General features: G+C 32.5%; 1 protein-coding gene across 1 annotated transcript in view; it reads right to left on the bottom strand.

The window, feature by feature from the left end:
- Positions 1-26,071, bottom strand: part of LOC142317462 (acyl-coenzyme A oxidase 1-like) — a 153,351-nt gene that overhangs the window by 13,506 nt on the left and 113,774 nt on the right. Inside the window, exons 7-10 of the mRNA XM_075354032.1 lie at positions 19,861-20,024; positions 17,927-18,089; positions 6,591-6,781; positions 4,348-4,500 (exon numbers count right to left, since the gene is read on the bottom strand). Coding sequence (XP_075210147.1) covers positions 4,348-4,500; positions 6,591-6,781; positions 17,927-18,089; positions 19,861-20,024 — 671 coding nt within the window. The remainder of the gene's footprint in view (positions 1-4,347; positions 4,501-6,590; positions 6,782-17,926; positions 18,090-19,860; positions 20,025-26,071) is intronic.

Raw genomic sequence — 26,071 nt, forward strand, 5'->3', positions numbered from 1 at the left:
AATACACAGAATAAAATGTGACATGACTGCAATTATAATAAATAGATACATTTTGATTTAGTAATATTATCCAAAACTGCTACTACATGGTGATATGTAATCCCTTCTGTAGAAGGAATTACTGAAGGAAGATAAACTTCCTTTTTCTGTAGGTCATATTTAAACACTAACAGTACAAAATTAAAGTATATGAAAACTGCTGAAAGATTAACATGAGTGAACAGTACATCAGTATTCAGCTGGACTGTGATTGCTGATGAACAGACTGCTTTTTAATTCACAATTTTTGTAAAGCAAAAGATTCCTGTACAGATTTATACAACTGTACTGACACTATTTTAATTGCTGTAAATAATCAATCACATTCTGTTATTGGCGTTTTCAATCTCTCATATCATGAGTACGTTTTACTATTTCATGGAAAATCTCATTCAATAGCATTCATTACTAAGAATTAGATAAAGTAGGAATAGGTTTGCAAGCTTGAGGGCTGAAGGCAAAGTTGTCAACAAAGTGAATTTTATGGGGCATAAATTAATTATTTCATTACTTACATTGGTTTATCCCTACAAAACTGTTTTGCTAATGAATATCATAAATCAGGTTTATCAATCGTTAATTGTATATCAGGTACATTAACACATGCACATTGCTCTCTTAAATTTAAAGAATACTGTTAATGATTTTAGTATAATGTTTAACTACTATGAACGGGTGATTCTGAACAGTTTATGCTGAATAAAAATAAGTTAATTAAATTTTATAACAGTAATGCTTGCACTTTCAAAATTTTCTCTTCTGGAAACAATAAAACTGATTTATGCAAATAGGATTTAGTGTCTTCTTGTAAAAAGCAGGCATACCTGGAAAACTTGCACTGAATATGTTACAGATAAATAAAGTGTACTTCATGATTTTAATTCTATCAGGTATTATTAAATTTAAAAAAAGTTAAAATAATTACAGTCTGGATAATTTATTCATATTCTGTAGTATGGATTGACTTTTAGGGAGGAGTTTGATCAAATTATTTTCAGAAAAATAAAAGAGTCATGATGAATTCAAAAAGTGAAGTACTTGTCGACCAATTTTTATGAAATTCCTTCTTGTTCCTTTCTACATTATTTGTTAATGTATGTTTCTTGCATGTGAGAATCAAGAAAAGTTTCATGCAAGTGAATTATAAGCACAAGTCAGTAGTTCTGAAAATGAAAGTTAATTAAGAGAGGAGGTATTGTTCAATATTCGAGACACCATAAAGCTTTTTTGAAAATTTACCTATTTGTTGTTACAATTTTATGATAAATCATTAATATCAGTAAGATAAAAAAATACAATTAAATTATTACTTCATAAATTTCAGTAAAGTGGCAGAATAATATATTGCTCCGCTATAATCAATAATTTTGACAGGCACAAAATATAATGAGTTTAGATGATATGCATTACTGACATTTACTAAGTAATTTATGTAAGAGGGTCATTCAATAATTAAAGAGACATATGAAAACACCAGAAAAATTGTTTAACAGAATAAACAGAAACTGTCAATATTAAAGTTGGTACTTGTGATGTAAACACATCAGCTACTCGAAAAGAATTTAGCTTCTTTTGTATACTTAAAAATGTCAGCATTGCTTGTGCCTAGAAGAACACTGTGGTATGATGGAAGTTTTTATTTTTTGAAGGTGTAAAACCAACCAAAATTCACTCACAGATGTTGAAACAGAACGATATATGTATTAATGTATTTTTTTTAAATAGATTAAACAGTTTAAAGAAACAATTAGAGAAGAACTAGTGTCACCTATTTTCATCATAATGGAGACCAGTAGAAGTTTTGACTGATGCTTTGCAAAATTGCATAAGTTTATTTGCAAAGATGACACAAAAAACTTGGGGAATTGATGAAATTTGTACTGCAAGTATTGGCAGTGTGGACTCCATTATCCATAATAAACTGAATTAACGCACAATGTATTCAAGATAGTTAGCCAAAAAATAGACACCTGAAGTCACAATGTACAGATCTTAAACAACAATTTTTTAAAGGAAAATAATGCTTTTACAGATTGCATAAAAACTCTGATTAATCATTTTGAACTGGAATCAAAATGCATCACAGTATGAAGAAAACAACCTAGTTCACCTGCCAGGAAAAAATTCAAACCTATGTGTAAGTCAATAAAGTAAAGCTAATTGAGTTTTTGGACTACAAAGGCCCAATTTACTGTGATTTGAAAGAACATACAATCAACAGCGACTACTATTGTTACATGCTAAAAAATAATATGGAACCCAAAAAAAGGAGAAAATATTCTTGTTCTCTCTCAAAAGGCATAATTCTTAAGCATGTTAACACACTTTTCTCTTAAAAGGGCATTATCATTAAGAAGAATTTTAGGTTTTGAAGGTGTAAATCCAACCAAAATTTACCCACAGATGATGAAACAATATGATACAAAGTGCATTAACCATGTAAATTTTTACAAGTTGAATGAACAGTTCAATCCACTTAAAAATACCACTTGAAAAAAACACAGGAGCTATTTCTGCTGGGTTGTAAGGTGTTGCCCCATCCAACTTACAATCCTTTTCTCAGATCAATAAATTCTTTGTTTGTTCAGTCATCTCAAACAGTTTTTACTAAATACTGCCTGGAATGATTTTTGTAATTCTCACAATTCTTCAACAAAATAGACAATGTTCAAAATGTACATTCAATTTTTTAATCAAAATTTATTTAACAATATAATAAAAAAAAAATTGTTTCATATTTGTATAGCTGGGTTGATCTAATGGTTAAGTCATCATCGTAAATCAGAAAATGAAAATCAGTTGTTTAACAACTGATTTTCAAAATTGAAGGTTCTGAGGTTTGAATCCTAGTTAACGCTAGTAGCTTTTATATGAATTTGAATACCATACATGAAAATAAACAAGAACAAAACAAAAGTAATGAAATGTAGTAGAAATAACAAAGATGGACCACTGAATGTGAAAATAGGAGGAGAAAATATTATGGAGGTAGAAGAATTTTGTTACTTGGGAAGTAGAATTACTAAAGATGGACGAAGCAGGAGCGATATAAAATGCCGAATAGCACAAGCTAAACGAGCCTTCAGTAAGAAATATAATTTGTTTACATCAAAAATTAATTTAAATGTCAGGAAAAGATTTTTGAAAGTGTATGTTTGGAGTGTCGCTTTATATGGAAGTAAAACTTGGACGATCAGAGTATCTGAGAAGAAAAGATTAGAAGCTTTTGAAATGTGATGCTATAGGAGAATGTTAAAAATCAGATGGGTGGATAATGAAGAGGTATTGCGGCAAATAGATAAAGAAAGAAGCATTTAGAAAAATATAGTTAAAAGAAGAGACAGACTTATAGGCCACATACTAAGGCATCCTGGAATAGTCGCATTAATATTGGAAGGACAGGTAGAAGGGAAAAATTGTATAGGCAGGCCACGTTTGGAATATGTAAAACAAACTGTTAGGGATGTAGGATGTAGAGGGTATACTGAAATGAAACGACTAGCACTAGATAGGGAATCTTGGAGGGCTGCATCAAACCAGTCAAATGACTGAAGACAAAAAAAAAAGAAGAATACCATACAGTGGATATCGATGTACTTCAGTGGTTGGGGTTCAATTAACCACACATCTCAGGCGTGAGTCTGTAAAACACTTCATTTAAATGTCATATATACATCATCCTCATTTCATTGGGCCCATAGGAGGGGGGGGGGGTTTCTTATTGTTCCTTAGTTGAACAGACTGCAACATACACATTAGAAAAAAAACATATTTCTATTAAAAAAAATACTGTACACCTTAAACCAAAAGTGTCCTAAACATTCTATCTAAAAGTGTAAAATATTCTTTGCAAACTGAAAATGTTGGAGCAATTTTTGCAAGCAAAATAGTGAATTTTTTCTAAATATTTATTTTTTCAAAATTTCTGGGCAAAAAATCCCTGGAGAGATTTGATCACTTAGTGACATTTATTTAAAAAATCCTTATTGTATACATCGTAATGCAGTAGTTAGCTTATGTGTCATACAACCAATATGAAAGAGTTAAAAATGTTATCGGCAAAACTAAAATAAAATTTTAACTAGATTATACCGATTTTTTAAACCTTTTCATTTTAAATAGTAAGTACAGTATTTTTCACATCCTTTAAAGTTGACTAGATAAATTTTATAAAATAAAGTTTGAATTCTTTATTTAATCACTTAATTCAGATTATCAATTTAATTTATTCCAACATACCATTTTTTTTTATTACACCATTTTTTTTTTAAGGGAAATTTGTTCAAAATAATTTGTAATACAGCTTACCCTGCAGATACTTGCTGATATGCCTGTAAAAGACACGGCAGGGCATTTTCCCAAGAGTACAAAGAATATGATGATGCAGCAGATTTTAGATACTTAACAGTTAATGGTAAATCATCTGGACCTTTCGACTGCTGCCAACATTTCACCAAATATCTGAAAAAAATGTAATTTTTAATGAATAGAAATCACGAATAATAAGCAGAATTCAAAAATAAATATATATGTGTGCTGATAAATACAATCAGAATCCATTGACTGATATGATAATTGAATAAACACTTTTTTTTGTACTTTATAAGTTTTGTTATCTTTATAGTACTATAATGATTTTGTTAATAATTAAATAACTTCTAGTGATATGCTATGGAAATATTTGATTGTAAGTAAAATTTATGATTATTAATAAAAAATTTAATTTTATAAATACTCTAAGTTATTTTGTTTACATCACAAATTATTGAAATAGATTTACATTCTGTAATATCAGCAAGTGTTTAATTCTGATTTTGTATAATTATTTTAAACACTAATTTACACAGAGAAGTAGCATCTCAGCCCTTTGTTCCGAAGGTTCCTAGTTTGAATTCCAGTCAACTTTGGCAGTCTTACATACTGTAAAATTTTCATTTCTTATGCCACTGCACAAGCTACAAGCTTATAAGGTGAGTAATTGCACGTGTGTGTGCACGCACACACACATTTAATAATAAGTTTGATGTATCAAACATGTATCACACAGTCATTGTTTGATGTATCATCATGATACATCAAACAATGATGCGGGATCTTATGAAAGATAAGACAATAGTCTTATTGACTATTGGTATTAGGATTTTTAGGTTTTTCTATTATGTGTTGGTGGTTAACTTGTTATTATTGAATTTAATTAGCACAGTGGTCAATTTAAAGATGAATTATTTAAATTTAAAAAATATATATAAATGTTGCATTACCTTAAAATGTTCATTGAAACAAAAAATTCTTTGCAAACAGTTTTGGTGTATAACACTTTAAAAGGAATTAGAAATATTAACTCAAAAAATAGTATGAATGTTTGCTTCTATTTATTGAGCAACTGTAAATACTAAAGTTTCAGCTTTACAGATTATTAAGAGATATAGTCTTAACAAGGAAAATATCTAAGTTAATAGAGATACTTGAATCATAAAACCAAAAAGTCTATTACTAGAACTTATGATGTTACAGCTGCAATACCTATAATAGATTTTGAATCTAAGGTATGTTAATAAACAGAGCTAGTTTTAAATCTCATCAGCACAAAGGAACTGTTCTCACTATATATCTTAAATTGAACAGCAAATATGATGAAGAAAATCAAGGTTTTTCTAAAATATACATTTGAATGTTGGATGCACATGTGATAATTGTTATGAGAAATCATCAGAAAATTCCCATAACTTGAATTAGAATAATGTTACTTTTTGTGAATAACATTTACAAATTTCTGGGTTATTTACAAACTGAAATTGTAAATAAATTTTCAATTCCAAAGCAAGCCAATAAAACAAAAGATTAGCTGATGATTAAATAAAGAAAAAATTATCTCATATACTGATGACCAGCAGCCATTGTATTCATAATAAAGAATATTTATGTATTCCTTTTTTTAAATGAAAATACTGGAAAAGTTAATAGAATCAAAATTGTTTACTATTGTAAATAAGATTTTTTTTTTAAAGGCAATTTTTTCTGTTTCATTTTACAGGAATTGTTATAATAATAATAGTTAAAGAAACAAATTGACAACGAAGAAAAATTTAATAACTCTTCTTAAATATCATAAGAATTAGTAATTTATTTCCTGAAAAACTTTCTGAATATGCCAATTAATTATATTTAGATGAGGAATTATAACTGTGAAAAATGTTGATTATATGTTGACCTATAACTGTATGATACATTGTAATGATAGTGAAAACATTTTTATATGTACTAATCTTAAAAAAAAATTGTAACACTGACAAATCGTTAAACAAATTTTATGGTTAATAAATGAATTGAATTTTTAATATAATTTTGTAAATAGCACTTGATAACAATGAATAATTCAATTTCAACTTTTTTAATCTAATAAAATATAAGAGATGATAATCCAAATTAACTGGCTTGTCAATAAATGCCAGGTCATGCTCCAGTTCTAATCCAAAAATTAATTATACTACCTTCACAGCAAGAAATATAATAAAAAACATTTAAGATCAAAATAACAATAAATTCAGTACCTTGCCGTTTGCAAATAAAGGACAGTGTTTTCTCCTTCATAAGTCTCAGCTGCTGTTACCATACCATATGAAGCTGGAAAGTTACTGGAACTCATATATCCATGCCCACCACAGGCACGTCTACATTCTTCAATTGCTGCAGCAGCATCAGCTGTACAAACTGCCTTCAGACAACATGCAATAGCATGTAACTGCGAAAGAATTCACAATTTTACTTTAAATAATGCTACAGTTAAAATAATTTAAAAGGAAAATTGTTAAATTTAAATTAAACAATAACTCAAACAAATATTATGAAACTATTTTTAATTCCAAATGTAATGTAATGTATGTTTAATCGGCAGTAATCTCACCGTACAGATAACCATAGGTTTTATGAAATAAATTTCATTTTCCTTAGCCGAGTCATCAGTCCCTGAAATAATAATAGATAAGCACATACCTATTTGGAAAGTGACAAGGTCCCTTTAAACTAATGGCCATCTCCCAAATTCATACTCATTTAAAATCATTAGAATGTAGAATAGTAAAATGTTATAACCAAACCTGTCACATAAGTACCTCCCACAGTTTCTTCTGTAGACTTCTCCCCTACAGTTTGTTACCCTTAAGTTTTGATCAGCAAATCAAACATTTATAGTCCTACTATTCATAGATATTTTACTATGGTAAAATATAACATAATACATTATGTATTTATAACAATTTATATAATTTTTAACAGTATAAGGTAGCCTATTTTTTGAATTTGTATCTGTGTTCTATAAAATTTTGTTAAACATTTTTTTTTTTTTAAAAAGATTTAAAAACCACATACAACCCAAATTACTTAACATTGTTTGCAAACTATCAATAAATTACTAAACATAGACAGAATTGAGTGAATGAAAAGGTTCAAATATTTAAAAGCATGAAAACAGAAGATTAGAAAAAATGAAATAACATAAAAATAATGGATGGCAATAGAAAAAGAATCTTTTAATCTATACATAAATAAAGAGAAAGAATGTTTTCATTTATTTGGAATAAATAAAAAACATCTTGATCAATCAACTAAATTTTTACCCATGTTTCTTGGCACAACTGAGAAGGTTTTTAGATATATTTCATCTCAAGAAAATGTATATATATATAAATATATATATGTAGTTGTGGAAACTTGCTGGTTGAAGCACAAACTTTAATGAATTGAATTAATAAACTGTGAGTTTCTGCCACTCCATGAGCTGGGTTTGAACTGAATGAATAATATTACAAAAATAAATAGAATTAAATTTACATTAAATAAAACAATATTAAATAAATTTAAAAAAAATTCTGTTTATCATTAATAGGCTTCCTGTGGGGACTGCGTGTGAGGCTATAGTGATGAGGTATGTGAGCACCTTGTGGGAGGCTAGACTGATCATCACCATCAACTAGTAACAAACAGGTGCCCCTGGGGCGCTGTTTTGGGAGGTGCCACGGGGTGCTCTTATAATATCTCTACAACTGTCTGATTTTCAAAATTCAAATGGGGTATTCGTTAGTAGGTTGAAAGCTAACTTTTGCACACACCGAGTACACTCTTGATCTAACAGATTACAGATATTTGAAAATTATATATATATATATATATATATATATATATGATGATCAACTGTTTGTAGGGCATCATGGAGATCTCATCTGTGAAGAACTCAATGTCTCTCAACTGTTAACGCAACTGACTGATTCTACAATTTTTCTTAACTGGAATTTCGGTGTGCTATGTAAAGTGGAATCTCCTAATAATCATGCACACCTGTCAGTGCACAAACTTTGACTGCCTATTTGCTATAGCATCAGTTGACTCGATTCTTTAGCGGATTAAAGAGGAAAGTTTTTCCTGTTTCAGCTTGACCAATTATGAAAAGATGTTCATGATTTTGACTTCCTGCCAACTGGTTATATATACTTCAAGTGATGCTGTGGAAGATTTCTCACTAACCCATGTCCATGGTTCAGCATGCCTGTTTTTTACTGATCATTATCCATCTGTTGTTCTGAAAATTCTTCATCTTCTTGCTCCATATTAGTTGGCTCTGCATAGAGAATCTCCAATCCATGAACATGATGACGCAGAGAAACAGGACATTTTGAATTTGATGTTGGCAGCCCTGCAGGTGTAAGGTAAGTGGGATAAAGATGTTAAACTGCAGAGCAGTAATGGACATTTAGTTGTAATGGAGCAGTGGAATGGTGTAGAACGTGTGGTTGCTGTAAGGGTGTTTTATCAACTTGGTGACAGTCTGACAGATGTATAAAGTGTTTCGGCAACACTATGAGATTCTGCTCCCTGGCTTAGTTCCTTTTTCTCACGCAATCAAAACTTGGGTTCATAACTTTGAAGAGACTAGTCCAGCTTTGAAAAAAAAACCTAGCAGGTGTGCACTGTCTGTAAGTACACCAGAAAACATTGATGTCGTGTAAGCTGTAGTGATAAGAAGTCAGCATTGATTGTTTGGTGCGGAAAATTTCCTCGTCATATAAGCTCAAATATCGGAGCATGCAATAATACTCCATAACCTGAAATTTCATCCTTACAAGATAGTGAATAAGCAGAACATCAATTACTAGTCACAAACAAACCATGCTAAACACACAGTGCTAAACTTACTGTATGGTGTGCAGTTTCATGTGGTGGGGTGGTAGCCCCTTACTTCTATGAAGATAAAGAGGTCTCTGCTGACACTGATGTCTCAACGTTATGTCGACATGCTAGAGACATTTTTTCCTTCTAGGCTCCATCCTTTTCCAAATCTTGCAAATGTGGTTTCAACAGGGCCAAGCCATCTCACACACTGCCTGACAGTCTATGGCAGCAGTGAGATGTTTCTTTGGGAATTGTATAATTTTAAGAACTGTTAACATTGCTTGGCTGCCTTGGTTTCCGGACCTTTCAGTCAGCAACTTCTTTTTATGGGAACATCTGAAGAGCATTGTGTACCAGACTAAACCAAAAAACCTTGTCCAGTTCGAAGCACAGATTTTAATTTCATTTTTTTTAAACCTCCGGGAGGACCACCGTTAGGTACTGCTTCAGAAGATGTCAAGTAGCATGTGAGAATGCCATGCCTGACTGGGACTTGACCCCTGGACCTCTGAATGAAAGGCCAAGATGCTATCACTCATGCCACGGAAGCTGGCAGAGATTGAAGAGAAAATTACCAACATTCTGGAGAACACACTGCACTGTGCTATGCAAAATTTTCAGAACTGACTTGCTGAATGAGTATGCAAAAATGGACAGCACTTAGATGAATTAATTTTTAAAAAGTAATGTATATTGAAATTTCCACTCTTTTAGAACATATTTTCAACATCAAATAAAGGTTACTAACTTTACTTCATTTTTTCTAATTATTTAAAATATTCCTGTTTCTCTGCGTCACCTTGTATTTGATCAAAAGTGTTTTCAAGTTTCAAGCAGTCTATTTATTTTGTTTGTGGTAGGTTTCCATCAGTCTTTTTCAAATTTTCTTTACAAGCTAAGAATGATTCTCTGGCAGAATTGAATCCTTCAAGCAGTTCTTGTTCGCATATATATGACATGTACTGAAGGAAAAGACTGAAGTGGAAGTTTTCTGGATCAGATGTAACCAAAAATTATGAAACTCTTTCAACTACCAGCGCAATTCTCACAGCCACTTTGGTATTGTCGATTACAGTTATCAAATGTCTCCGTCTCTGAAGAGGCACATTAATGTAAGCATCTTAATCTATACTCTCTTCATTATTTTCTTCTTCTTGTGGTTTAGCATAATACAGGTAGAATCTCATTCCAAATTCCATTAAGGTCATGTTTTTTTTTTTTTTGTCTTCAGTCATTTGACTGGTTTGATGCAGCTCTCCAAGATTCCCTATCTAGTGCTAGTCGTTTCATTTCAGTATACCCTCTACATCCTACATCCCTAACAATTTGTTTTACATATTCCAAACGTGGCCTGCCTACACAATTTTTCCCTTCTACCTGTCCTTCCAAAATTAAAGCGACTATTCCAGGATGCCTTAGTATGTGGCCTATAAGTCTGTCTCTTCTTTTAAGTATATTTTTCCAAATGCTTCTTTCTTCATCTATTTGCCGCAATACCTCCTCATTTGTCACTTTATCCACCCATCTGATTTTTAACATTCTCCTATAGCACCACATTTCAAAAGCTTCTAACCTTTTCTTCTCAGATACTCCGATTGTCCAAGTTTCACTTCCATATAAAGCGACACTCCAAACATACACTTTCAAAAATCTTTTCCTGACATTTAAATTAATTTTTGATGTAAACAACTTATATTTCTTACTGAAGGTTCGTTTAGCTTGTGCTATTCGGCATTTTATATCGCTCCTGCTTCGTCCATCTTTAGTAATTCTACTTCCCAAATAACAAAATTCTTCTACCTCCATAATCTTTTCTGCTCCTATTTTCACATTCAGTGGTCCATCTTTGTTATTTCTACTACATTTCATTACTTTTGTTTTGTTCTTGTTTATTTTCATGCGATAGTTCTTGCGTAGGACTTCATCTATGCCGTTCATTGTTTCTTCTAAATCCTTTTTATTCTCGGCTAGAATTACTATATCATCAGCAAATCGTAGCATCTTTATCTTTTCACCTTGTACTGTTACTCCGAATCTAAATTGTTCTTTAACATCATTAACTGCTAGTTCCATGTAAAGATTAAAAAGTAACGGAGATAGGGAACATCCTTGTCGGACTCCCTTTCTTATTATGGCTTCTTTCTTATGTTCTTCAATTGCTACTGTTGCTGTTTGGTTCCTGTACATGTTAGCAATTGTTCTTCTATCTCTGTATTTGAACCCTAATTTTTTTAAAATGCTGAACATTTTATTCCAGTCTACGTTATCGAATGCCTTTTCTAGGTCTATAAACGCCAAGTATGTTGGTTTGTTTTTCTTTAATCTTCCTTCTACTATTAATCTGAGGCCTAAAATTGCTTCCCTTGTCCCTATACTTTTCCTGAAACCAAATTGGTCTTCTCCTAACACTTCCTCCACTCTCCTCTCAATTCTTCTGTATAGAATTCTAGTTAAGATTTTTGATGCATGACTAGTTAAACTAATTGTTCTGTATTCTTCACATTTATCTGCCCCTGATTTCTTTGGTATCATTACTATAACACTTTTTTTGAAGTCTGACGGAAATTCCCCTTTTTCATAAATATTACACACCAGTTTGTATAATCTATCAATCGCCTCCTCCCCTGCACTGCGCAGTAATTCTACAGGTATTGCGTCTATTCCAGGAGCCTTTCTGCCATTTAAATCTTTTAATGCTCTCTTAAATTCAGATCTCAGTATTGTTAAGTATCAGTACTCAGTATTGTTAATCTCAGATCTCAGTATAAGGTCATGTTAAGTCATAGTTAGGATACTAAAGTGGATGTTTCTTGTAATGCTCGAAGATGTTAGCACAAAATCCAGTTGCATAGCCTGCTTCATAAAATTTCAGTACTTTGTAACGTTGCTCAGGCTTATGAGTATTCAGAGATATGCATTGATTAGAGCTTTCTCATACTTCTCGCTAATTCGAGTCCACATAACTCGAATTTGAGCTTGAATTACATGTAATACAAGCTTTCCTGTTGAAGTTTCCTTCAAGTTGAATTGGTACAATCTGAAAATTTATTCACATACTGAAACCTGGTGCTCATTCATTATATGCATCCACATTTTAAACTGCTTGTGAGATATGTTAGTTTCATTGCAATGAACTTGTAGTATTGTTGAGGTATGCTAGAGTTTCGGTCTGTAGCCTGCTTTTCATATGTACTTGGTGATGTAATAAAAGTTTGAGCCATATGGTTAAATATCGATACCCCCTTGCCAAAACTTTAGACGTGTTTAACTATAGTTGTTAATCCAGTGACCTTCCTAGAAATACTTCAAAAGGCAAGTCTTTCACCATTGCTTTACAAATAGAGTCACCTGAAGAATCAGTGATGATTCATCAACTTTTTCCGCACATTTGTCTCTTTTATTCTGTTTAGCCTCTAGAACCACCATAAGGTATTATATACTTCAGAGGATGAATGAGGGTGATATGTATGAATGTGAATGAAGTGCAGTCTTTGTAAAGTTTCAGGTCGACCTCTCCTGAGAAGTGTGGTTAATTGAAACCCAACTTCTAAAAAACACCGGTATTTACAGTCTAGTATTAAAATCCATATAAAAGTAATTGCCTTTACTAGAATTTGCAGCTTAGAACTCTCGACTTCGAAATCAGCTGATTTGTGATGACAAGTTAACCACTAGACTAGCTCAGTGGGCTCCAAACATTTATCTATGGAAGCTAAATTGGCACATTGTAATGGTGTTGTTTTTCTGACAAGTAGCAGTATGTAGATATATTTTGCATTTCTTTACTATCTCATATAGTTCAATATCGTTTGGTGACATTTCACACATACAAACTTCATTTTTAGAGGCTCAATTTGGTGTTTCAAATGATGGGTGGTTGTCAATAAATACTACAATGTGAAGACATGGACTACCATGATTCTGGAACAAGATGGATCACCAGAAATCTAACTTTTCCACCAAAGACCTGTTCGTTATTTCAGTTGAACTTCATTAGTGATTTGACTCTTATCATGCAATGTCGATTCAGAACAATATCCGGTCATACTGGATATTGCTGTATCAGTCACTGTGTTGCATGTATATCCATAGAACTTGGATCTTCGTTCAGTTGATCACTGCTATTAACAGACCTCATCACTTCATGTCCAACCAATTCAAGTCATTTGCAGCTAAAGGTGACAAAGTTATACTTACAAACGGTGTTTGTCAGCTTCATCAAATGTGTTTGTTGTCATTGCATTCGCTCTTCTCTGATATGCAAGTCTTCAACAGTATTGTTTTTGGGATGACATAGATATAGCAGATTGTATATTTTAAGATCTTATTGCTCTTTTGTATACATGTGTAAGCTAGTTCTTGTTATGTATCACACTTTGGTGTGCACGTTCTTCCCATTCTGTCTGGCAGTTGTTCCTTTTGGTCACCACATGAATGTGAGTCTGCGAAGTAGTATTTGTCACCATAGTGCATTACACTGAATGATTTTCCAACTTATATTAGAATTCCAACATTATAATGTTCAAATAATACCATCAAAGTTTCACACAGGATCAGTCCAATGATTTCTTGTATTTATTGTTTCTTGTACACATATTGCTAAGGTTTCCAAATAGAACTTCATCATATTGTACGGAGAAGATTTAACATACATGATATGCTTGACAATATTGAAGTTGCGACTCCGTAAATAGCCATTCTGTATGGGTATGCACCCTACTATATTTTGGTGAAAGTGTGAATAATTGTATGCAAATAATAATATAACTTGATTGAAGGCAAGCCTTCAATCAAATTCATATCCACAGTGTTAATAGTCCAGTGACAGTGACACGGTGTTAGTATGTCCAGTGAGTGTACATATGCTCTAATGATATTCTCTAGCACCATAGCATAGCACTGAACTCCTGCATATGTTGATTTGAAAATTTCTGTAGTCGCTTGATGCCACTAAGCTCTCAAAATTCTGGAAACTGCATTAACTGCTTGTTGTAGCTCATAACTGACACTGTTGGTTTACATTGGTTCAAAAAAATGCCTACTCACTGAGTTGGGTGTTATAATCAATATCGTAACAACGTAGAGAATTGTTTTTGATGTCTTAACACAACGCATGGAACACCCATGACTGAGATATTGAAAACTCCCGTATTATATTTAAGTTTCAATATATCTCTTAACGACCACAATCTCTGCATCTTCTGTAGACCTAGGTAACAAACATAGTAATTTTTCTCCTGCGAATTCTTTTCTGAGGGACTCAATCCATTTGAAGTGTTCCAAAAAACCATAAGCTGGTTGCTTGAACAATTAAAAAAAAATTGAAATTTACCTACTTGTTTCCAGCATGTTTCAGGACCTTAAACTATTTTTTTTTTTTAGATTTTTTATTTAAATAGTTTACCATTTTTGTTATGATGGACACATGATTTTTATGATTGTTAAGGGTTTACAGAAAAAATCATAACTAAAAAAACTATTGGTCCTGGAAGGATGAAACAAAAAGTAATTTAATCATATTTTCTCAAGGAAAATAATTGGTCCAGGGGTTTATTTACCTATCTACCTTCTTTCTGTGAAATAATTACCAATAAATTTGAACATGAAAAACGATGAAATTTCACTTTCGGTCATTTTTTTCAAGAGGCAGGGTCGCATACATAGTTTGAATTATTTTATTATATGTAGGTATGTCTTAATAGTTTTACCATAAATAATATTAATGGTGATACACTTACCCCTAAACATTTATGAATTTTTGAAGACTAATTTTCTAGATTTATAAATTAATTCACTTTGAAAAGTTGGGTTATCCTTTTCTACAATTTAATTTTTTATTTAAATTATTAATTTATTTGGAGTGCTGTTATTATCCATATGGGCTAATGCACTTTACAGAATATTTAACAAGAAACTATTTATAGTATCTATTTTTTTTTAGGTGGAATAGTTCAATATATGGTCTTTCCTTGATTCCGTCCAGTCTGAATTGTATTATTATTTTTAGGAAAGAAAGTATACTACATAAAACTTACTCACAGAATATTCAATGAAGCAGTAATTAGAAATACTTACGGAAGTAATAATATTATTTTCTTTTAAGTTTAATAAATAGTTCATTGTATGTATATATATTTTTTTAAAAAGTAAATAGCACATCGTTTATAAAATATTAAATATTGTTTACAAAAATTTAAATGTTAATAAATTTTTTACTAAGTAAAATAAAAAGAGGTGCAGTAAAAAGTTTTTATACATAATTACAATACAATAATTTTTAATTTTCAAGCCCTTTTTTCAACATTAAGATGTACAACATATTCCCCTTTTGAACTTTATAATTATGAACATAATTTACATTTCATGAGAAATAAAAATCTCATATAGGCACATAATAAGTATGAGAGCTATTTGGAAATTAACTCCTTGGTGTTGGTCCTTGGTCCTTGGTGTTGTGTGAAGGAGTGGGGATAGCGATTCTATCTTTCAAGAGTTGAATAACCCAGTACAGTGTGGTTCTTGTAATGTTATTAGAAGTAACACTTGCATGTTTGTTCCTGTAAAACTCTCTTTCAAAATGGCTGCTGACATAGAAAATCTCACCAACTGTCAAATGTTGTCATCATTAGTTTCCTTTACATAAAAAGCTTGTCAGTTGCTGAAATTCATTGTGAACTTTGGGCGATATGTGAAGGGAATATCACGAGTGACAGTGAGGTAAGATAGTGTTGTATATTTCAGGAAGGTTGAACAAACATTCACGACAATGAAAGAAGTGATTGACCCTCAATTGTCACACATGAACTTGTTGAAAGTGTCAGTGTGACAATTCGAGAAAATCTTCAATTCACAATAACAGCATTAACCAACTTTTTTCCTCTCATATTGCAAACAATGCTATATGAAATTGTAATCGACAGATAAGGCCTCCACAAATTTTGTGCTCACTGGATGCCTAAGCTACTTTCTGACAAACATGCAAAAAAAGAGGATGGGTCAGCACTAATCTTCCTTCCCATTATTATAAGAAGAAGGTCCATAAATAAGTGGTCAAGGAATAAGTTCCTTGACCATATTGTATTGTAACAGGTGATAAGACATGGGTTAAATTTGTTAACATGGAAATTACAAAGTACAATCAATGTAGGGGGGGGCACATCAGTTCTCAAAAAGCCATCAAACAGGCTAGTAAAGCAAACCCTTGTAAAGGCCCGTCACTTTCTTCAAAAAAGCTGATGGCATCGGTTTTTGGGAACCATAAAAATGTAACATTGGTTGATTTTATGAAAGAGGTATGACAATTAACATTGAAACTTACTGTGAGATATTGAAGAAATTGAGAAGGGCCATACAAAACAAATGACGTGGCATGCTGAGAGTTCAGGCATAATTTTTCTTCATGACAATGCTCATTCACAAACTGAATTACACACTCAATGCCAAATCAACAGTTTCAAATGGAAGATGTTTAACCATCCTCCAAACAGCCCTGATTTGGCTCTCAGCTGATTTTAACTTTCTCCCAAAAATAAAGAAATGGTTAACTACACAGTGTTTTGAAAATGGCAAGGATCTGAAAAAGGTGTTACTATCTCGCTTAATTCACAGACGGCAATTTTATGATAAGGATACTCAAAAACTTGATTACAGCTATGACAAATGCCTTAATTTGGACAGTAATTATCTATAAAATTAGCTAAAAGATCTATATAACAAATTATTTTTTTATCAATTGGTGTTTTTTTTAATAATGAATTGAAAGTTATTTTCTGAACAGCCTCTGTGTATATCTTGTACTTTTTTTTTTTCCCATCTCTTAACATACAGAGGCAACCAGGAATCGCCGTTAGGCATCTCGTTAGTCGGCTCCGCATGTAATGGCGGATGATTACCCCCACCCATCCTGTCTTCATCCACTGTGGGACTCACCCATCGGGGTCTCCTACATATCTCCGAGATAACCGAACCTCCCATTCGGGAAAGCCCAGATACCCCTCAATGTAGGAGCTGCCCTTCCCGGCCCTATCCTGATGTTCCGGACATATATTCCATATGGCCTTCACAGCGCGCCCTCCCGCTCATACCTTGAGGGTCTCCCTTGACATCATCGTAAGTACACAGACATGCCCATTCTTGTGGGTGAGCATGCCCAGGCATCCTAGTCATGGGAGCTGCCTCCCTGTCCCTAGACGCCGCCATAATTTGTAACCCCTTAAAAAAGGGGTTACGAATAAGTATTTCTGTAAGTACAAGGTATATCTTGTACTTACAGATATATAACTGTTTACTTTTTGAAAAAGCAACTTCAAAGGTAGGATACTACTTTCCTACCTGATCCAGATGGGCAGGATAACTACTCATTATGCGTCAATCATAACAGACATATAGCTATTTTGTAGGTCACATTAAATTTTTTAATAAAAATACAAATAAATATCATGTATTATAGGATTATCTGACTAGAAAGTTAAAGAAAATTAGAAATGGGCTACACACTAAAAATTGCTCTTCAGTAAACATGTTAAAGTAAATACAAAAATGATTAAGCAGAAACTGAGAAAGAAAATATATCATGAAGGAAAAGAGGAATCTAAAAGGAACAGGAATCATCAGGTATGGAAGAAAGAAAATAAAGTCAGAATACCATTACTATTAGAAATTAACTGTAACTAAAAAAAAAAAAAAAAAAAAAAAAAAAATAAAAAAAAAAATAATAATTTACCTCTGGAAGTCGTTCCATATTTCCTTCCTCCAATTCATGAGTGACATTATTATACATATTCCATAGCCATGTTGATGAAAAAGTCATGGCTAAACTAGTCGCTATATTTGGTAATAATTTATACTGCTGAGTATGATAGTCTAATATTTGAGGTTCTCTCTCTCTAGGTAGAAAATAAGGAAAAATTTGTTTAGAAAATAAAACATCTTTAAACCACTACCGTAATAATACAAAGTTATTAGGAACAGACTAATATGGCTAAAAATGTTTTTGAAGAATTAAATAGTCAAATAGTAATTAATTTATGGCAATTTATTATTTCAAATTATTTCAGAATTTGTAATGAATAAATACAGCAAAATAAGATTCCTCCTTTATTAAATATGAACAAAATTTTTTTTAATATAGCAAATTTTTATTAACCGAAAGTTAATAAGTTAAGTTAACAATTTATTCCTAAAATTTGTCTGTTTGTTTGTTTGCATCAGTATCATGCAAGAATCAACAAACCAATGGTTTCAAGTTTGCAGAATACATTTGTGTTACTCTAGGGTGTTCTAAGCTACAGCTCAAGACCCTAGTCCCCTTTGGGCTGAAGATTAAAGATATTCATTAAAGAAAATAAAAATTAATCCTTTTATTTCATTTTATATTTCTGTTACCATGACAACAGAAATAAGTTGTAGAGATTTCCTCATCAAAGGTCTGTGTACTTTAGTTTTCATGATTACTTCTACTCTGTCTTATGTAATTTAGTTTCTTTATCGTTTCTATAAAGCCTGAATACTTTAATTGTAATTTATACGTATTCTCACTACTATGAGAATAATGAACACTGTGGGATGCAAGGGGCGTGTAGCCTTCTGGCTGGATGAGAATGATGAGCAATGCAAGCTCTGTGGCCCTGGGATTAGCCCTTTGACCCCAGGGCTCACATTGGGTTGACGGGGGTTCAGGGGTAAAGTCCTCTGCGTGTGAAGTTCCCCTGTCATGTTTGTTTTCCAAAAATTCCATTAGCAATTACATGATTTTCATTAATATCTAATTTTACTCTACAAAATTTAATGATCTTTTATTATTGCTTTCAACAATAAATAAATATTATATTTATATTTATAAATATTTATTGTTGAAGGATTAAATATTATTAAAATGCCAATAAATTATAAGTACATAGAGTAATAAAACTATCAAATCTAAGTAATTTAAAAAAAAGGAAATCTGAGATTTTAAACGTCAGATAAAATTATTATTTATTAAATTTACAAAAAACTGGTTGATACCTAGTTATAGTTATGTTTTTTGGAGGTAATTATGAGGTTGAAAGTACGAAAAATACCAGACACTGGAATTTGACACAGAAGTTGAATAACAGACCATCAAAATAACAATTACAATATCTAATTAGTCACATTAGGTTAGATTATTTCAAAACTCTAACTTACATAGAAGATAAAATAAAATATTATAAATGTAGGTTTGGAATAGTGCTTATCTTAGCATTTAGAAGTGTAACAATTCAATGTCAAGTCATAATTTATATTTTAACACAAATGATTCCTCCACATTAATGAGTGAGTTCTAAACAACAAATCCTGATTTAACGACCCAGAAATCTAGCAAGATAAAGGTACACCCAAACAAAAACAAAATGGCAGTCATCTATTAGCTCCAATTCATGAAAGTTGTACAAATATATCAAAAGAATAAAGAAGATACCACAAAATTCATTGAATAAATAAATCTCAACAGGTTCTGGGTTCAAATTCTGGTTTGGCTAGGCATTTTTCTCACTACAGAATTCATTTCTTATCATTAAAAAAATATAACTATAATAAATAGATAACTATAATGGGTTAAGAAAATAGATAGCTCTGAATGGGCATCAGTCTATAACTGCTAGAGTGAATAAATAAATAATTTAACTTACTTACCCTTGTTTCAATTCAGACTGTCTACGAACTGCACTGTATCTAGTAGCAATAGTTACTGCCTTTGCTAAATAACTAGCAGCCACCCCTCGTACAATAGCTACTCTAACAAATATCATTGTCCCATATGCAAGTTTATCACTGGGAGATTTAAGGTAAGTTCCATCCTAAACAAATGTATTAGAATAGTACAAAATATTTTTATCACATTTAATGTTAGAACTATGTCTTAAAAAAAAAAATTATTAAATTATTCCTTATTTGATTTTACAAGTCAGTGAAAGTTACTTGCAACACTATTACAAAAACAGTACCATACAACATATACAAATAAATATATAAATATATTTATGAAACTCTTATTTACTTGAAGGTAACACTGAAAATCTACTTTTATATCTGAAGTTTATTTAAACATTTATTATAATGTAACATTAGTTATTCCATGCCTTTGTTGAAAAATTCTTGTCTCATATGAAATAACCATTCTTGAATTGAATTTTTAACTTTGTTATCAGAGTAGAATTTCATTTTACAGGACCTCTTTCATGGGATCAAATATATAAAAATCACACTGTGCAAGGCCAGACTTTAAGAAGGGTGTTCTGTCACTTGAATTTATTTAAGAGGTCCTTTGTAATACATGTTGATTGAGGATTTACTGTCATGCAAAAACATAATACTTTCTTTGAGTTTTCCAGGTTATCAATCTTTAGTCAACTCCATCATCTTTGAGTAGTATTTCCAAACCTCTTCAAAGTTCTACAATATGATTCTGCATTAATCACACTTCCTTTAGCATATATAACACCTTGCTTGTGAAAAAAAAGTCAGCATCATCTTTCAAACAGATAGAAGCTTTTCGCATTTTTTTGGAATGAGGCTGTTACCTCAAGTAAACCTTGTTTTTTCTGATGAAAAATAACGACCCAATACTCATTTCTAGGCAAAATTTGTTTAAAAATTTAATGTTCTCTCTTCTCCTAACTACTTAAAAATACAAAAGCTGTTTGAAAATGTATTCCCTTGCATTTATCAGTCTTAACAAAAAATTCAATGAAAACAATTTTTTGACAATTCAGACACTCAGAACTGGCAAGTACATTTTCGTGAAAAATATCCAATCAGTAGCAATTTTGTCCACTGTGATTCACCTATTTGTAACAACTCACAGGTGCAGTGTTACCATCAGTCATCAAAGTTGATATTGGCAATCATCCTCAATGCCCTTATGCTCATTTTTGAATAACACAACAATTTGTAATTACTTGAAGTGAAAATGCTATGTTGCTGTACACTTCACTCAACTGGCAGGATTACACCTCCTTGCCCACAAAAAAATGAGTCATTAACAGGATTTTTAATTTGGACAATATTCCTAACTATTGTGACATGTCTGTGGCTAATAATGGATCGACTATTTGTACCACATGGTAAATATTACTACAACTGAGGAAAGAGATGTATAGACAGTTTTGCCAACAATTTTCACAGAAATATTTTCTTTAAACAAAAAAAAAATATAGTCAAGTGAAACTTTTTGACTGTCCATATTTATAATTTTCATGAACATTTTCATCATAAACCATGAAACACAGTGATGATAAGTGTTTTTGAATTCATAGGTCACTGGATTTGTTTCTAGAACAATGCATCCAACCATCCACAATAGTCTGTTGCCATCAATTAATGTGATAGTATAATTAAGTATTTATTTTATGTAAAATGGAAAACATTTGTAGTTTATAGTACTATAAATCTTCATCCACAAACTCTACAATAATAAATTAATAAAATCACACCTGATGACAAAAACATATTCCATATTAATTTATTAATTACAGCAGTGCATGTATCATTTGCAAACTATATTGAGATGTATATGATATGATAGTGAGTAGATTATTTATAAAAAAAAAAAAATGAAACAAAATATGGTTCTTAAATATACCCTGTCTAATGAGCAATGTACTATTTGTTAGTCACATGAAATGAATACAATTTGATCCTTATTTCTGAAACTGTTACAAACAAAAATCTCAGCCAAGCAGCTTCAATTCTTGCAGTACTGTACAGTTTTGTTATCAGGAGAATGTAATCTGATAGATGAGGTAACAAAAGGTTTCCATAGTTTTATCACTTGTATCAAGCTAATCATATATCATCTACTTTCTGTATAGTTATTATAAGTGGTTTTATTTTTAATATTCCTACTATGGTGTTAGACATTATTTGATAGGTTGATAACATTTTTTGAGTTGCAAACTAAATATCTTTCCAAAATAAAAAAAAAATAAAATGATTCACATATTTATGTTGTTTAAAAATTAATATTTTGTAATACACAAAATTTTTATTTAGTACAGCTTTTCCCCCTGAGGGTTCAGGCTCCACTCAAATGAGTGGTGGAAAGAATCTAAGTCCACAGTACCTAATGCTGGTTGTAAAAGGTAACAACAAAAGGGTAACTGTCAGTTGACCTTACCCCTCTTTCTTTTTCTTTCTTCCTTCCTTCCTTCCTGTCTTTATATCCCTTCTTATTCCTGTTTTATCACAGCTGTTGCAGCATACTGCAAACCGCACTGTAACCCAAGGTGGGAATAGTTGTACTGATGGATGAAGAGCTCTATGTAGTGAGTCTCAAATGATTCCTCTGGGCACCTGGGTGAACCCAGTTATATTTAGCACCAGCTTCTGTATGTGTGGGCTCCGCAGGGGTTTCTAGCTTTCCCTGGTACTTGTGGGACCAAAATTACCAGTCCTGAAATAATTCCTATGATTGCTGGCAATCCATCTGAAAAACCACCAAAACCTGTCTTGGAAAAGACCTCATTCAGCAATGTCTGACAAGGTTGAAAGTCCTATTGAAGACATTTTAAATGGTGACGCACTACACCAACAATATAAAAATATTAGATTTACAGTTCTCCAAAATAATCAGGAAGGTGGCTCCCTTCATAAGGTCTTGCCTTTCCTGATCAATGAGGTAGTAACGGGTTGTGTAGTAAGTGGATACTTGAAGAATGTCAGGAAATAAAGAGATCAATCAATACTGATCGAGACATTTAGTGATGAGCAAAGCCGATCTCTTTTATGTCTCACTAATGTAGGTGGTATAAATATAAGTGTGATATGACATAAAACCTTAATACCAGCTGAGGAGAATTTTTATGCTGGGACCTTCTGGAAATTAACATGGCGATGTTTCTATTGTCAAGAGTATGGCAACACTACATCTTGTGTGAAAACTTTGATATGTGTTCAATGTGCTAAAAATGGTCATTCCACGAGGAAGAAAAATGTGCCAACTGTGGTGAATCACAACTGACTCGTTCACAAGATACCCGCACAACTTTTAAAAGAGAAGGCAATTTGTACCGAGCAGAAGCTCTCTTTCCCAGCCACACGTAGAAAATATAAAAAGACGCTGAACTCCCAAAATCTAATTAAAACAGACATTTCTTTTGCTGTTACTATATCAGAGCAAGCCCCTGTAAATGCTGATCTTGCAGTGATTTAAAAAAAAAAAAAGCTTGTTTAGATATTATCTGATCAAGCTGCTTTGCTCACAGCCACTATTTCAGGGCTAACTAGGATGAGCAAGAAGTCAATAGTTGCAGCTAGTGATAGCATAGTTAGTGGGAGCTCTTCAAAAGTTCTTACATCAATAATATGTATCCAATAATATGTAATGTATAATATGTATCCAGGAGACCACTATTGATGTCGCTGATAGATGATATGTAATGACCTTTACGAAAGTGACCACAAACCGATAATTATATCGATACCATCATACCATTTTGCTTCTGTGAGACTCATAGATGTACTGTCATGAAAGCTAACTGGAATAAGTTCACGAGCTCATTCAACAGTTTATAGTTAATGATGATGTTCCTGAGAATCTGGCCAGCTTTACGGATACAATACTGGAAAATGCAAATGACTGTATCTCACAAACATCTGGAAGTCGTAAGAGACCTACATCCCATGGTGGAATGAGGACTGTCAGAATGTGTTGTAAAAACAGTCATCATGCTCTACACTATGTTAATTGCCAGCCAACAACAGAATATCTAATTGACTATCAAAGAGGCAGAACTACATGTCAAATGGTGTTCATTAATTTGAAATGATGTTCATGGATGACGTATGTTAAAATGATAACTGCACAACTCCAACTTCTACTATAAAGAAGAAACTCCAATCAGTTTGCAGCCCTACATCTAGCCAATTGGTCATAGGCGTTCACTAATGTGGCATTTTTATTACTTCTGCTGAGGTAGTGAATGCTCTTGGGGAAGCTTTCAGTGAGGCCAGTCAAACATCATCATACTGCTTCATTTTTCAGCGACACAAATTATGTCTGAAACTTCCATATTCACCTTCTCTGAATAATGCAATGAACTGGATGCTCAATTCGCATTTGACGAATTGATTTATGCACTAAAGTATTCCCATGACTCTTCCCCAGGAGGTGATGATTGGGCAGAAACTTTGCTAATCCTTCTCCTAAAACCTGGGAAAAAATCCAATTTCCTAGAACATGGGAAAGAATCCTTCCAATTACAACCCTATCTCTAACCATTTCAGTTTCAAAATTATTAGAGATAATGGTTAACAGAATACTGGAATCCTGAAACATTAACTGAAAGAATCCTGGAGGGTACGTGCAGCTTAAGGCTGAGCAGATCATCCATTGGCCGTGAAGTGGAGATTTGGAAATCCTTCAATGCAATTGTCGCCTTCTGGTTATATTCTTCAACATCAATAAGGTATAAGATACTGCCTGCCAAAGGGGCATTCTGAACACACTGAGGGAGTGGGGTCTGGAAGGATGCATGTTGGTCTTCATTCATAATTTCCTTAGCGAATGGTCCTTCTGTGTATGTGTCGGAAAGATGGAGTAATTTCCCGTAGGAAACTGGAGTACGACAGGGGATTGTCTTAGCGTTACACTACTCACCATGGCTACAAGTAGCATAATTCATTGTGTACAAAAGCTTGTTAGATGTTCATTCTATGTTGACGTAAATATTTATTTCATGTGTATCTTCTACCATTGCACAATGGTTTCTACAGAATACTCTATCTTGGTTGCAAGTATGGTCTAAAACACAGATAGCTTCACTATCCCTAGAGAAAATTGTATGTGTATCTTTCTTACGCTTAAGAGAGGTTTACAATACCTTTATTTTATTGAAAGGTGAACAAATTAAAGTTGCCAGTGAATGGAAATTCTTAGGGATGCATTTTGATGAGCGGCTGACCTGGGTTAAACACTTAAACGAACTGCATTTAAGATGTTTGAAAGCATTAGATATGCTACAGGTGCTAATCAATATACAATGGAGTGCAGGCAGGATTTGTATGCTTCAATTCCAGCTGCGCTTTGATTCAATTCCAGTTAGACTAACAGTAGTGTAGTGTACTCTTCCGCCCAGTCTATGGCATTAAAGATGCTGGAAACTGAGCATAATTCATCCTTTCGCCTTGCTACAGATACCTTGCATTCGAATTCCATTCAGCCTTCTGGTGAACCATCTCTTTGAAACAGACAGTTGATGTCAACCTATGTGGCCCACATCAAAGCCTAGCCAGACCACCCAAACTATGACATTTTTTTTCTAATCTGCATGCTTGTCGATACAAAGACTCTCCTCTGTCACCTGCTCCAATTGGGTGTTAAGAGCTGTCTGCCTATTTCCTCTGTTGAATATTGAGCTCCATTGATTCTCCTCACTTAATGTATGCTCTTATCTACCTTACAGACTAAATCCTACAGCTTTGACTCTATATGATAAATTAAAAACAAACCCTGTAATTCTTCATCAAGAATTCTCTCAAATTTAATGCTGGATGTAATGTCTATTCAGATAGCTCCAATATAACCCACCAAGTTGGTCTAGTGGTGAATGCATCTTCGCAAATCAGCTGATTTCGAAGTTAAGAATTCCAACGATCAAATCCCAGTAAAGGCAGTTACTTTTATATGGATTTAAATACTAGATCACGGATACCGGTGTTGTTTGTTGGTTAGGTTTCAATTAACCACACACCTCAGAAATGGTCAACCCGTTGATGTTGCCAACAAGACTTACACTCATACATATTATCCTCATTCATCCTCTGAAGTAATACCCTGATGGTGATTCTTGGAGGCTAAACAGGGAAAAAAATAAAAGATAGCTCCAATATAATAATTTAGTCAGCT

This window comes from Lycorma delicatula, chromosome 1 (genome assembly GCF_047948215.1).
Source record: "Lycorma delicatula isolate Av1 chromosome 1, ASM4794821v1, whole genome shotgun sequence".
Taxonomy (NCBI): domain Eukaryota; kingdom Metazoa; phylum Arthropoda; class Insecta; order Hemiptera; family Fulgoridae; genus Lycorma; species Lycorma delicatula.